This window comes from Lycium barbarum, chromosome 3, assembly GCF_019175385.1.
Source record: "Lycium barbarum isolate Lr01 chromosome 3, ASM1917538v2, whole genome shotgun sequence".
Lineage (NCBI taxonomy): Eukaryota > Viridiplantae > Streptophyta > Magnoliopsida > Solanales > Solanaceae > Lycium > Lycium barbarum.
Window position 1 is genome coordinate 134,859,308 of NC_083339.1, and position 14,142 is coordinate 134,873,449.

The 14,142-nt window shown below is 33.5% G+C and overlaps 1 protein-coding gene across 3 annotated transcripts; it reads right to left on the minus strand.

Annotated features, from left to right (window-relative positions):
* Positions 1 to 218: 218 nt before the first annotated feature.
* Positions 219 to 11,579, minus strand: LOC132632739 (calmodulin-binding protein 60 A-like). 3 transcript variants are annotated; one of them, XM_060348799.1, is made up of 8 exons: positions 11,427 to 11,579; positions 10,780 to 10,861; positions 3,112 to 3,164; positions 2,177 to 2,640; positions 1,899 to 2,059; positions 1,537 to 1,743; positions 1,285 to 1,449; positions 219 to 1,086 (listed from the first exon to the last, which is right to left on the minus strand). In XM_060348799.1, exons 1-8 carry the CDS (start codon positions 11,522 to 11,524, stop codon positions 487 to 489), a joined length of 1,830 nt encoding a protein of 609 aa, XP_060204782.1. In that variant the 5' UTR covers positions 11,525 to 11,579; the 3' UTR covers positions 219 to 486. The 3 variants fall into 3 exon arrangements, with proteins under 3 accessions (XP_060204782.1, XP_060204781.1, XP_060204783.1); XM_060348798.1 differs by having other exon boundaries at positions 219 to 1,089; XM_060348800.1 differs by lacking the exons at positions 10,780 to 10,861; positions 11,427 to 11,579 and adding an exon at positions 3,620 to 4,249 and having other exon boundaries at positions 219 to 1,089.
* Between the last annotated feature and the right edge of the window lie 2,563 nt (positions 11,580 to 14,142).

Sequence of the window (14,142 nt, forward strand, 5' to 3'; positions counted from 1 at the left end):
TTGAGTTCCTGGCGGAATGAAGTCACACAGCAAGAAAGTAAATTATGGGCACATCCTTATCTCCATAAGCAGGAAGAAAATACCTAAAAATAATCTCAAAAGATTGACTAATGATGGGCGCCATTGTACTTTATACTTACTTTGGCATTAGAACGGACAAATAAATGTAGTGGACCACTTAATTGCAAAGCATGTTTAACTGTACAAAAGCAGCATCGTATGGCATGTTCTTCCTATTCGAATTGACATTCGGTCTTTCAGACAAAATAATAATATTTAAAGTCATTACATTTTTCATAAGTTCCAACAATTCAAACTCGTCAAGTAGTTCATGTTAAAGCATGAACTCAAGTTATTCATAAAAATCACACACTAATTTCAACGATGAACTAAAAGCATCACACGGTATAAAATTTTGATGACTGCTGATCGATCTCCATGGGAGCTAAATGGGACAGAGCCAGTGGTTCTTGTTTTCCCTGTGGCTTATCTTGAAAATTTCTGCTCCCTGGTAATACAGATGTTTTTCAGTTTAACAGACCTCTTCAATAAGAACCATTTCAGTATGCTGGATATCTTGGTCCAGCTCTTCTTGGACTTGCCTTTGCACATAGAGGCCATTGGAACCATCGAGGCATCATTCATTTCAGTCCATTGATTAGCATTTGTGCCATCTTCATGGATGACAGTGTGAAAATCTTCAGAAATCACCAGGTGTGTGAATTGGTTTTGGGAAAGATCCAAACTCTCATCATGTTGCAATCCATTAAACTGCGTGGAACATGTTTCATCAGCAGAGTGATAGACCTGGCCAGGCTCTCCATGTGGGGAATCCTCAAGTTCAATTGCATCAGAACAAAGAAATTGCATAATTTTCTCCCAATCTCCTGAATCTAAAATCACAGATGTGATATCGTTGGGGGATCCCAGATAACCCCAGGTACCTAGACCTGAATGGCCAGGAGAAGTGATAGCAAAAGAGATCTCATCTGACTCTGATTGTCGGTCAGCAATTGCATTAGAAGTAGAACATTCAGCTTTGACTACGCACTGGTTACTTTCAGCAGTTCGCTGAATCAAATGTGACTTCTGTGCACAGTTAAACAAAATTATCATCAAGGCAAAGGAGCTGATATAGTTATATTGTTCTTTGCAAAATAAAGAGAGATTCTCAAAGTTCAAATCAGTACACGAAATATGTCATTCTTTTTCATCACATTGCAGTGTACGTTTACTCAGTGCATTAGTAGTGTAAGAAAAACAATTTGGTGAAAGAGCACTTACAGAAGTAAGTTGAAGTTCCGTATGCTGGAAATCATCAACCGCGGGACAGGATGATGGGGAGAATTTGGACGAAGATAAGTGATCCATGACAGAAATCTCGCTATCAAATTTTAGTACATTTTCCCAGTTTGCAAATGCAGATTCCACTAACTTGCGTGCATATGCCTGTTTATCAATCCAAAATTGAAGCAGGGAACAAGAAATGGGCCAACAGATGAGTAGATACATGCCAATCAATCAATAGATACATACCTTCTGAGATTCAGAAAGTGTATAGAAATGATGTAAACCGCACCCTGAGTCCAACCATATCAGCTGGCCAGCAACATTAAACACCACTACAGCTTTTTGTTCTGTCACCATATGATAATACAAGTATTTTCTTCCATCAAGATTGCATGTCATCGAATGCCTTGTAGCGGTATTCCACGAATTATGGGACATGTTTTTGCCAAGGATCTACATGCATGAAAGAAAAAGAGTCATTTCCGGAATGTAGAAAACACAGATATTGCAGTAATAGACCTTTCATGAACCACAAAATCTCACAAGTTGAAGTTGCAAGTATAAATATTGTGAAGTAAGGTTCTTAGATAGAATCAGTAATTTCTTACACGGCGTAACCTCTGAGGATTGTTATGGAGTTCAATTAGGAAATCCTCCACAGTTTTGATACCATTTTCAGTTAACCGGCTATGGAAAGCACCATCTCTGGAAATCTGCTTTAGTCTCCATACATCATCAGTTGGTGATGGAGGGTACCGCTTCTTGCTTCCTGTGAAAATCATAACTCAAACAGACTTATTCTATCTTTTTCAATGAAAATTGTCAAGAAATGATGTTTATTGAAGGTAATTAAGTAGGTGTGTAGGAATTGAGTAGAAATACTCACTTAAACGTTTATCCTTGACAGTGAAGGTTCCTATCACGGCCTCTATCACTTTAATTTCTTCAGGTTGATCGACAACCCTTGCTCCTAGCCTTACCACCTTCAACTTCTTCATATGCTTTGGAGTGTGTTTGAATATAACTTCAGCAACAGAAACAGCGCCTTCTTGCAACCTCAGATATGGATTTTTGGGGCGCCCTGATTTTCCACCTCTTTTTCGCATCATAATACGACTGTTTAGGTCCTGAATTGTCCCATTTTCATCACCATTAAGTAGAAATATTTCAACTTGTGCAGAGGCAAGAGGTCCATGTCTCACTTGTTGTCCTGTAACAGCATCAACCAATTCCAATTTGGTTCCTTTGGGAAAGATATACTCTCCCGTAAATACCACTGGGGCAATCTTGTGTGAGAAATTTAAAAGTAAACATTTTCGTTCAGAAGGATGGATATTCTTCTGGGAATTCCTGTTTTATATGTAAAATGTAGAATATAGTTTAATCTCCGATACAACATGAAATTACAATGCAAGTTCTAATGATTTAAGTTAATTACCATTTTAACTAGGTTATACCGTTTTTCTTGTACTAATCGTACAAATGATGTGTTTTGTACTTTTTTTCTCCACCATCAGTGGGATACTTAAATCATTTTGATATTAAAGTCTATGCACTAACAGTGTACAAACAATTTACACAATTAAGTCATTTAAAAGATAATTACAAGTAAATGTACTCGATAAGCATTGATTAGTAACTTAGAGCATATGGTAAGTAGTCTAGCTATAACATGTTAAACCACATTGATAATGCAAAAACTCATTACACTATTAGTGTGTTTTATTAAATCCAACTTCTAATGATATGAGCATAAATATAAGCAGTCGGAACCATGATTCTAAAAAAAAAAAAAATCCTAACATCTCTCTGTTTCCTCACCTGTTCCGAGCAGTCAAAATTAGTTTCAAGTCAAACTGAAACACGGCCACCACCTGGAAATAAAAATGTTCATTGAATAGTCAGGATTCAATATGCCAGGTAATTGTTCAATGACAACAAGATTACAAAAACAGTTCGGTCTAAAGAGGGATATTCTATTTAATATCCTGAACAAGTGAAAGATTGTATTTATTGAAATATAGTATAATTAAATAATTAAAAATATATTATTTATAATAGCTTAATGTTTTTAGATGAGAACACTTGAACATTACGAAAAAACAAGAGAAAAAGATAAACTTACAGATATAACTACCTTATATGAAGCTCTTATTATATGTAGCTACCATTTGCCAAATTACAATTCGTAGCTAATGCATTTGACTTGGCCAAATACACTCATCTCATATGTATTTGGCTCACATATGACGAAAAATACATTCAAATACAAAGAGAAGAAGCTAGAAAAAATATGTCAGAAAAGTAATATTGTTGGCTGAGTTCAAACCTGGGTGGGAAGGGATAGAGCCACACCCAATAACCACTTCATCCACTCAGTGGCGGATCCAGAATTTTAAGGTCATGGGTGCTCGCCTTTAATGACAAATAATAGTCGTCAAAAAAGGCAAAGCGGCAGAAAAAGAAAAACTATTGTGTTCAAGTTAAGATACTGAAGGGAAGACTAGAGAACATTACTACAAGTGATAACTCTCTCTCTCTCTTTTTCACCACGCTTAAACAAACTAATTAAAAAGGAAAACTTTTTTTTTCTTTTTAAGTTAGTAGTAAGAAAAGAAAAGGAAAGCCAGGTGGTAAACATAAAAAGAAGAATCTGCCAAAAAAATTGAGAAACAAAGCAGTGAAGACTTAATTAGAAACACCAACTCAATAAAGAAGTTACGAACCAGCATAGTTTCAAAAAGAAAATGCATTATAAACCAGGATCGAACCCCCGAATCTCACGCAAGCAGATGCTTTGACATTCACTTTTCAACCAACGCACCAAGGGGTATGTTTGTTTAATGGGTGCTTAAGCATTTTATATAGGCGTTTTGTTGAGTTTTATATATAAATATATAAAGCTCGAGATGCGGTCAATGGGTTCTCGAGCACCCACTTTGCTCAATGTGAGTCCGCCCTTGCATCCACTCCAACTTGATGATACATATGACGAAATACACTCAAAATATAAGGAGAAGAAGCTAGGAAAAAAATATAAGAAAAGTAATGTTGTTGGTTGGGTTCGGACCTGGATTAAACCACTCCAACATGATGTATTTTGATATAGCTACGAATGGTAATTTACAAAATCATTGTAGCTTCTAAATATAAATAAATTGAAAGGTAGTTATTATCAATAATTACTACACTAAGTAAAAATTTCAAAAAGATATACAATGGCCAATAGGCCAAAGTAATCCCACATTTGGGCCTAATACCGTGAGCTGGCTGGCCGGCCCAAGCTATTCTCAAGCGCTGGCTGGCCTAGCAGGCAGCAGCGCAAACGCCCTTTAAGAAAAAGAAAAAAAAAGACTTTCTGTGGCGACTTTAGTCGCCACTAAAGTCCGCTGCAAAAAAAGGACTATTTGTGGCGACTTTTAGTCGCCACTAAGATCAACTTCTTCTTTCTTTCTCTCTCTCTCTCTTTTTTTTTTTTAAGTGGCAATTACAAAAGTCTCCACTAAAAGTTAAATTTGTATTGAACCTTCAACAAATGTTTCAAAACATGTATAATATGTATACTTATATAGTGATTGAACTTTCAAAAAATATTCCAAAACATGTATAATATGTGCATATTTATAAGTTTATTGATCCTTCAAGAAATATCTCAAAACATGTATAATAATACTAATGATACATTTTCTATACATATACAGTAAGGATACATATTCTATACAACAACGATACGTTTTATGGACTTATGATACATTTTCTATCATTTTCGATACATATGTGAATGACTAATGTATAATCAAGGTATAATAAACTTACTAATGTATAATATATGTATGATTAGTGAGTATACATTGATGATACATATTATGTATGGAATGTGTATAATAAGTGAATCATTAGTGTATAATCAATGCATAATGTGCATACTAATGCATAATATATGTGTGTTTAGTGAGTATACGTTGATGATACATTTATTATATGTATAATATATGTACGATTATTGAGTATACGTTGATGATACTTATTATGTATGGAATATGTATAATATGTGAATCATTAGTGTATAATCAATGTATAGTGTGCATACTAATGCATAATATATGTGTGATTCGTGAGTATACGTTGATGATACATTTATTATACACAAATTACACAACAATTATAAAAACATATGATACATTTTCTATACATATACGGTAGAGATACATATTCTATACAACAATGATATATTTTTTGTACGTATGATACATTTTCGATATGTTTTCTATACATAGTTTATCTTCAGTGGCTTTTACCGAAAAAAAAAAAGATCTTTAGTGACGACTAAAGTCGCCACAAGTAATCCTTTTTTTTTTTTGCAGCGAACTTTTAGTAGAGACTAAAGTCGTGCTGGCTACACTTTGGGCTGGATGGCCTTTATGTCCTTTTCCCGGAAAAACAAAGGGCAATTCAGAATTTCCCTTATTTTGGGGGTCTTTAAATTTTGCCTCTCATATTTGTGGTCTTTAAATTTTGCCCCTCATATTTGTGATTTTTAAATTTTGCTCTTCGCTTAGATACCTGAAGTTCTGGGTTCGAAGTCCTGCTCAGGCATAAAATAAGAAAATAATTTGGCAAAGCAAGGCTGGGAAGTGTATGTCGGATCCGGCATACAGTTCTTAAGGAAAAACTAAAGTTATGCCGGAGGGGGCATAACTTTTCCTCAAGGCAAAGTTAGTTATGCCGTATGGGGCAGAACTGTTCCTTAAGGAAATATGCCTGGGCAAACTTTTAATCAAGGCATAACCAAAAGTATGCCCCATAAGGCCGAACTTTTCCTTAAGACATAGGCTTTGCCTTATAAGACAAACTTTTAACTATGCCTTAAGGAGAATTTCCGGATTATGGGACATACTTTTAGTTATGTCTTATGGGGCACACTTTTAGTTAAGGCATAACTAAAAGTATGTCCCATAAGGCGAACTTTTCCTTAAAGCATAACTAAAAGTTTGCCTTGAAAAGTAGAAAAAATAAAATATATGTCTCAAAGAAAAGTCTGCCCCTCCGGCATAATTTTACTTTTTTCTTAAGGACTGTATGCCGGATCCAGCATACACTACCCCAAGCCCTGCCTTGCGATTTTTTATTTTTATTTTTATTTTTTATGCCTGAGCGAGAGTTTGAACTCAAAACCTTAAGTATCCAAACAAAGAGCCGAACTTAAAAGACCACAAATAAATCCCCAAAAGAAGGGCAATCCGCACAAAAAAAATGAAAAACAAACATAGGCCCTATATTCAAATCAATCTGCCACATAAAAAGGTTAAAAAAAAATCTTTACACTTGTTTGGCCCGCGAGAAAATCATGCACTTCAACAGTATTTTATTGGTTCTAATTTTCTGTCCTCCTCTTCAATTGTTTTTTTAATAAAGTGCACTGAAAAGCACTTATTATTTAAAATTGACCCCTGGAACTAATCAGAAACATTTGATGCTCAATTTGCAGGTGGATTCCGTTCCACGACACGAACTCACAGGATTTTCATAGAAGAAAATCCACTGCAAGCTCACAGGAAATTTTTGATAGAAGTGAATTCTTGTACTTCTAACCTCATTGTATCAACACATAATTTACACTGTGGAAATAAAATATCCTTTTAATTCGGAAATTTTAGAAACGGATAGACAATGGTGTCAGTCTGTCTCAGTTTTGCATTCAGTGTGTGACCTTTTTTCTTTATTTGCTTTTCCAATTCAGTCAGTGACCAAACATCCTTTTTGTGAAAAGTGTCCCTTTTTTCCGATTCTTTTTTCTCTTGGGGACCTCTAGCATTGGAAGGGCAATTAGCTGGGGTGGTCTTTAATTTTTACCTCTCAAAATGGTGGTTTTTAAATTTTACTCTTCAGGTAGAATTTGGCCTGCACAGGTAGAATTTTTGTCCGTACAAATTCTGCCTTAAGGCAGAAATTCACTTTTCAGGCAGAATGTGCATGGGCAGAAATTCTGCCTGTGCAAAAGCAGAATTTTGCAAAGTCTGCCTTGCGAATTTTTTTAATTGAGTTGGAGTTTGAATTCACAACCTTAAAATGTTAAGCGAGAGGTAAAATTTAAAGACCACTAATTTGAAGGGCAAAAATTAAAGACCACCCCAAATAAAAGGGCAATCCGCGCAAAAAAAAGCACACTGGAATGTTGAAAAACAATTCCTTTTTTAAGTGTACATATGAAAATTTTTATCATGGGTGAGACACAAATATTACTTGGCATGTGAGGGTAATATTTTATTGAAAAAAATATATGGATCCCACTTCTATGACCCCTTCTCATTCCTAGTGCTAATTCTCTCTCCAACCTCAGCTTTCACCATCAGCAATCGTCTTCTCTATTTATTTTACTCTCATCGTTTTATTTTCTAAATCAGTTTTCCGTCATAATTTTTTTCTTCACCCAATTCTTTCTATATTCATGTATATATTTATATTGTTCATATGATGCTTGGTACGTGTAAATAGATCTGATTGATTTGAATTTTTTTATTTATTAAATCAAATCAATTGTGTCGGTATTTTATATCTATAAATAAAATTAAATCTATAAAATCGAGTTTTATTGCTTTTTTGGGTTTTTTTTTTTGATTTTTTGTTGATTCGATGTGAAATATTTTATAACAAAATTAATTTGCTTTTTGTGAAATATGATGCAACTGCCATACTATTTCATACAATATATCTACTCCAGTTCATGTTAATCAATTACACACAGAACTAAATTTACAATGCCATAAGAAACTTGATTAAAAATGAATAAATTTTTGTCAAGGACAACAAAAACATCATAGGTGTAATGGATTCATTTAATTAATATATGAGAGAGAGACGCGCGCGCGCACAGGGATAAAATTGCAAGGTCAAATATGGTGTTAAAAATGTTAAGAAACAAAAACTATGACAAAGTAAAAAAAAGATATTTACAAAGTAGATTATAATAAATATTTAATTTATAGTAATTTTAAAAATTGAATATATATAATGTTAGGTTGGTTTGTCTTAATTTGACCTTTTTCAAGTTTAAATCAAATTACAATCATTTTTTTTCCTCATTATCAAAACCAATAAATTATTATTATTTCAGTTAGCTCAATTTATCAATTTGGTTATGATTTATCGATTTCCTTTATATACTCGTACTTGGTATAATGTTATTTTTGTGCACTGTGTTAGTGAAATAACGGAAAAGTTACTTTAATGAATGTTTATTGTTGCACAGATGTAACTTAATAATTAAAATTCGACATTCTTATTTTTATCATTATCTTCTTCTTGTGAATGACTTTAATTAATTAATTAAATACGAAAAAACTAATTTCAAGACATTAAGTTGTCTTTTCCACTGTGTCTTGTTTTGCTATTTAAATTAATATAATTAAAAGGCTTGTGTAAACAAACTAAAAAATTAACATTATTTTTGTCAAGCTTAGGCAAAGAGAGATTAGTAAGTGGAGTAATAAGTTATGGCTGGAGGGGTACGAGGGTGAATTGAAGAAAGTGGGTGAAGAGAGAGGAAAAGTTAAAATGGAGTGAGACCCATAAATGTGCACTTGTCCATTAATAGAGACCCTCACACAAGTATGACGTGGCATATCTCACACACCATAAAATTTTTCGTATACATATGACGTCCTTTTCTTCACAAATAACCGAAGATCTATCTCCTACCCTACTCTTTCATTCCAGATCTGCCAAAAATGGACTCATTATTTTAGTTCCAACCGAATGCCAAAAGACCTTTGTTAGTTGACGTGCCCACCAACAAAATGCCATAGTTATTACACTAAACTCAGCAAACCCTTAGATCTACGGCACAATCATTTGCCTCATGAGCTAAGAGTTACTCCCTCTATTTCATAATAAGTGTCACCTTAGCGAAAAAGATTTATCACATAATAAGTGTTACCTTAGAAAATCAAGACATAAATTAGTTAGTTTTTTCCAACTCTACCCTTAGACAAAAAACGACAAGTTAAAGTAGCATCTAAGTGATAATTGAATAGGGGGAAAAGCGTCAAATTTACCTCTGTACTTTCAACTAAGGGGCAAATTTACCCCTAATAATTTAAACTTTTCACCCCTAGCCCTGCCGTTATCAAACTTTGCAAAAATATCCCCAGCCCTAACGACATGCTGACTGGCTGCCCAGGTGGCTTGCCATGTCAGCCACCTGGGCAACCAGTCAGCATGCCACGTGGAAAATATATATTTTTTTAAAAAACTAATTTTTTAAAAAGAAATGAAAAAACATTTTTTTTAAAAAAATTGTATAATTCTTTTTAAAAGTATGGTTTTTATAGGATTTGTAATGTTAAGTTTTGTACATAGAAAACTATCGTTACGTTTTGTAAATATTTCTCCTTAATATGTATATATACGTACTTTATCCTTCCGAAAATTCATTATCTCCTCATAGGGAGTTCAATTATTTATCAAATATTTAGTTATTAGGCATTAATTTTTTTCCCCTACATTTTAATTCATTCTACTATAAAAATGAAGAAAACATAGTAAATTTGTACAGAAAAATCATGGTATAGAGAAGACAAAATGATGATAGGTCCCATGGGCTAAAGATTTTAAGTACCTCACAAAATGATGACAGGTCCTGTACAAAACATACTTTTTAATAAAGAATTATACAAATACTTTTCTTATTTTTTTTTATTTCTTTAAAAAAATCAATTTTTTTATAAAATAAATATATATATTTTCCACGTGGGATGGATATTTTTGCAATGTTTGATAACGGTAGGGGTACGTTTGAAAAGTTTAAAGTAGTAGGGGTAAATCCGCCCCTCAGTTCAAAGTATAAGGATAAACTTGACCCTTTTCCCTTCAACAAGCCATGTAGTAACGCTGGATTCCCAATGTCAAAAGGATTACTACTTGTGCATACTCTAATCAAAAGAAAAAAATAATTTATTTTTATTATATAGGGATAATTTAGTAAACTTCAGGTTACATTATTGATTTCTTAATATGCGTGTTTTTTACTAAGATGACACTTATTTTGGGACGGATGGAGTATTAATTTTTTCCCACTCAAAACTATCAATTTTTTCAAGTGATTCAGGCCTCAACTAGTGTAAACCCCCACCCGTAGTTCACCCTCCTTCACCAAAAAAAAAGGGGGTAAAAATTGGTGGTCCACAACTTGGATGAAAAACATCTGATTTAGGTTAAGAAGTTGTAACTAAAAACTATTAACAGTCCAAGGAATTACAGAAACGTAAGGTTATAAAAGCACAAGCATATAATTATTTGCAGCCAGCCAATAAAACCACAAAGCTGCAGTGCAAAACGAAGATTCTCAATTTATCCGAAACAAATGAACTTGTACCAACAAAGTTAAGTGGTGAAAGGAAAAAAGAACTCGCCAAAGCTAAACAAATAATAGTATGCAAATAGATATATACTTACAAATTAAAGTAGGAATTTATAGCAAATTAAACTCACCGGGAAATTAGGAAACAAAGCCAGTAGAAATCCTACCACAATACGCCGGAGTTTGCAGAGAGACACGACATCCCTTATGGCCCTAAAAAAGAGAGAGAAACCAATAAAAGACCAGAAATGACTAAGTCAACGTCAACGGTGATTATCATATTCAGTATACTATCAAAGCAGAAGCATCACATGCGCCAACTTGTCACGCATGATAGCGGGAAGCCCCACTAATAACCTTTTCGTTTTTCAGCACGGAACAAAAATAATGGTAAAGTCACTAACGAATATTTGTACGGCAAATCATGGATAAGATAAGACTGTAATTGAATTTGAAAACTATAGTTCTAACCAAATTAAGCAACAAACCATTTCATTATTTGTGTCTTTGCGTTTGATAATGATAAAGGGCAGCCCGATTCACTAAGCTCCCGCTATGTGCGGGATTCGAAGAAGGGTCAGATCACAAGGGTCTATTGTACGCAGTCTTACCTTACATTTCTGTAAGAGGCTGTTTCCACGACTCGAACCCGTGACCTCCTAGTCACATGACAGCAACTTAACTGTGACCTCCTGGTCACATGATAATTACGTAAATCTAATCCAACATTTTTATAATGCGAAAAAAACTAAAGTTGCATGATCTCAAGTGGGTTTACCTGGTAAAAGGAGGAGTAGAGTTTGTTGTTCCCGTATGTGAGCTGTTGTTTCCTTCTCCAGCATTGTTACCATCTTCGAAAACTGTGTTATGTGCCATAAACAACAAAATGAGTGCTATGATCGATCTATGAGAGATAATGCGTGTAGGGCACCTGAAATATAGTTCTCTTATATACACACACACAGGTTTTTAGAGTGCCGACAAAGAAAAAGGAAAAAGAAAAAGGGGTCGTTGACGTGCCTCTCCTTTTCCTACATGTTGCTTGGAAAGATGCGTGTAACTGTGAAGATTGGATAGTGGCGGTTGATCTTTTTGTACTTTCTTCAGTTTTGATGGTTCAAATTGGTTTATTTTCCTACTGTATACATTATCTTGAACTTGTAGTTGTTTGTGACTATCAAAGGAATCAATCGCTTCCTTCGCTTTTACCCCGCTCCCCCCTTTCTCTACGATCTACATACATACATTGGGCTTGAAGAATCAAGCACCAATTAATTAACCATCACATACTGAGATACATTTCAATAATAAATAGTAATTTTAAAATGCCGCGTAGACAAACAACACTGGTTTGGAAATTGGGGAAAAGGAGCATTGCTGAGTATAATCGGAAGGCTAAATTGCTGAGTAGCATTGCTATGCCTATATGGATATGTAGTTTTCTGGGTCTAGTGAGATACTCCCTCTCTCAATTTTCGTGACATCATTTTCTTTTTGGTATGTCTCAAAAAATATCACCTTTCTATAATTAGAGGCAATTTAACTTTTTTTTTTTTTTTTTGCCCTTAGTGAATGTTTGATTGGCACACCCCATAAAAAGTAATTAATAAATTGATAAGTTTATTAATATCATTCTTTGATTATAATAAATTCAATCTTTTGGAAAATAATAATGATAAGGTTACATTAGGAACTTAATGATAAATTATGTTTTGGTTTCCCAAACATAAGTAAAAATGTACACTTATTTTCAGTATAGTGGAGGTAGGAATCATTGAAAATATAGCAAATACTTTCATACGGATCTAATCCCTAATTAATGAAGTCGTTTACGAAAAGGTTTAATCATTTAGTCACGAATTATACGGAGACGCAAGCAGTCTAAACTATGTGAGCATTATCAGAAAATAGCTCGACTTTTTCGTACCCATGAGGCCTACCCGAACAAAAAATGTTATCTGATAATGAAAGTATGACTTTAATTAGACTCGATATATGACGACTATGGGAGTTGGGAAGATAAATTATGTAAAACAGGCGAATTAATTTCTTGAAGGGTTAATTATGTCAAGGCACTGGCGTCTACTTCCTGTTTCCAATTTATCAAAATTCACTTATAAAGTAATGACTCTGCAACAACACAATGATTCAAGAAACTGATCGTATCTGTTGCTTGCATATTAAAACGGGCATACTAGTATTCATTAAGTACCACACGTAACGTTTACACTATTAGATACATAATAATAAGTGACTTAATTTGTACGTTCAGACGAATAGGAAAAAGAAAGAACTGAGAAGGACAAAGGGACGAAGCATTAATCTCAATGTAATAATGAGAAAAATACATGTAACGCATTACCAAGTACAGTTAGAAAGGAGAAAAAAAAATTACAGTGGTCTTACTTTGCGGCTATACTTTAAAAGTTTTTATAGTGCAAAATGACATCAACATGATTTAACGTGGTGATCTCATTTCTTGGAGGGCAGTGAACTTATGCTTTTCAAACAACTTTTTTCATGATTGATTATGAGAGAATTTAAAAAGAAATTAATGTGCTTCCATTTAGTTAAGATGGTAAGGAATAGCCATGGGAAGGAATAAAAGAAAAACTAAGTTGGTTGGAATTGTTATTCCGGAAAATTAGAAGTACTATGAAAGTGGAAGAAAAAGAAGTGTAATAAGTAAGACGTTTGCCCATAATGAACTATGAGAGAATCCTCTTTTTTGGGTCTTCAAAGCTTCATTATTGGGAGATATGATTAAAAAGCAAAACACGAGTTTAATGTTATTTGAAGCCAAAAACAGTAGCCATTGTTGGAAAATATTTTCCAGACACTTTTATGACCGAGAAAGGTAAAGAATTGAAGTAAGAAATATATAAAAAGTTCCTGCAAAAAAAAGCTTTTAGAATTTGGTGTTTGGGTTACGAGAAAAAAATATCAAAAGGTGCTTGTTTTTATAATTTGGTCAAACTTTGGGTTATGATGGCTTGGGTTATAATCCAGTGTTTTATTTATTTTTACCTAACTCGTATTGGCCCAATTAAATTTTAGATGAGTTGAATTATAACCCGTATTAGCTTGACCCAACTTAATCCGGCCAAATTTAATTCACAACAACTTACAAAAATGACTACACTTTAGGTTTTTTTTTTTAGGCATAGTAACACTTTTACTAATTACATTTCGTAGCTACAGTAACATTTATTCAAATTCGGCTATATTTGAATTCGGATGTATTCAATTAGGTTGTATTCATTCATAACTACGTTTACATTGCATTCAACTTATTATATTTAATTTTCGGTTGTATTCAAACAACATAAATGCAAAAATAATACAGGGATCCAGCTGTATTCAAAATTTACTGTATTAATTTATATAAAAAAAAATCTCATTTGAAATATGTACGAAAAATACATAAAGAAAATAGTCTATTTTAGACTTAAAAAATAGCGAATACACTCAAATATGATATACAAAAAATAAAA

What these genes read in the sequence shown, in the direction of transcription:
- LOC132632739 (XM_060348798.1), bottom strand. Translation starts at nt 11,524, where the DNA reads ATGGCACATAACACAGTTTTCGAAGATGGTAACAATGCTGGAGAAGGA. An exon ending in CACTTTCTGAATCTCAGAAG is followed by an intron (nt 1,450 to 1,536) that starts GTATGTATCTAT and finishes ATTGATAAACAG; the next exon opens with GCATATGCACGCAAGTTAGT. An exon ending in CGGAACTTCAACTTACTTCT is followed by an intron (nt 1,090 to 1,284) that starts GTAAGTGCTCTT and finishes AACTGTGCACAG; the next exon opens with AAGTCACATTTGATTCAGCG.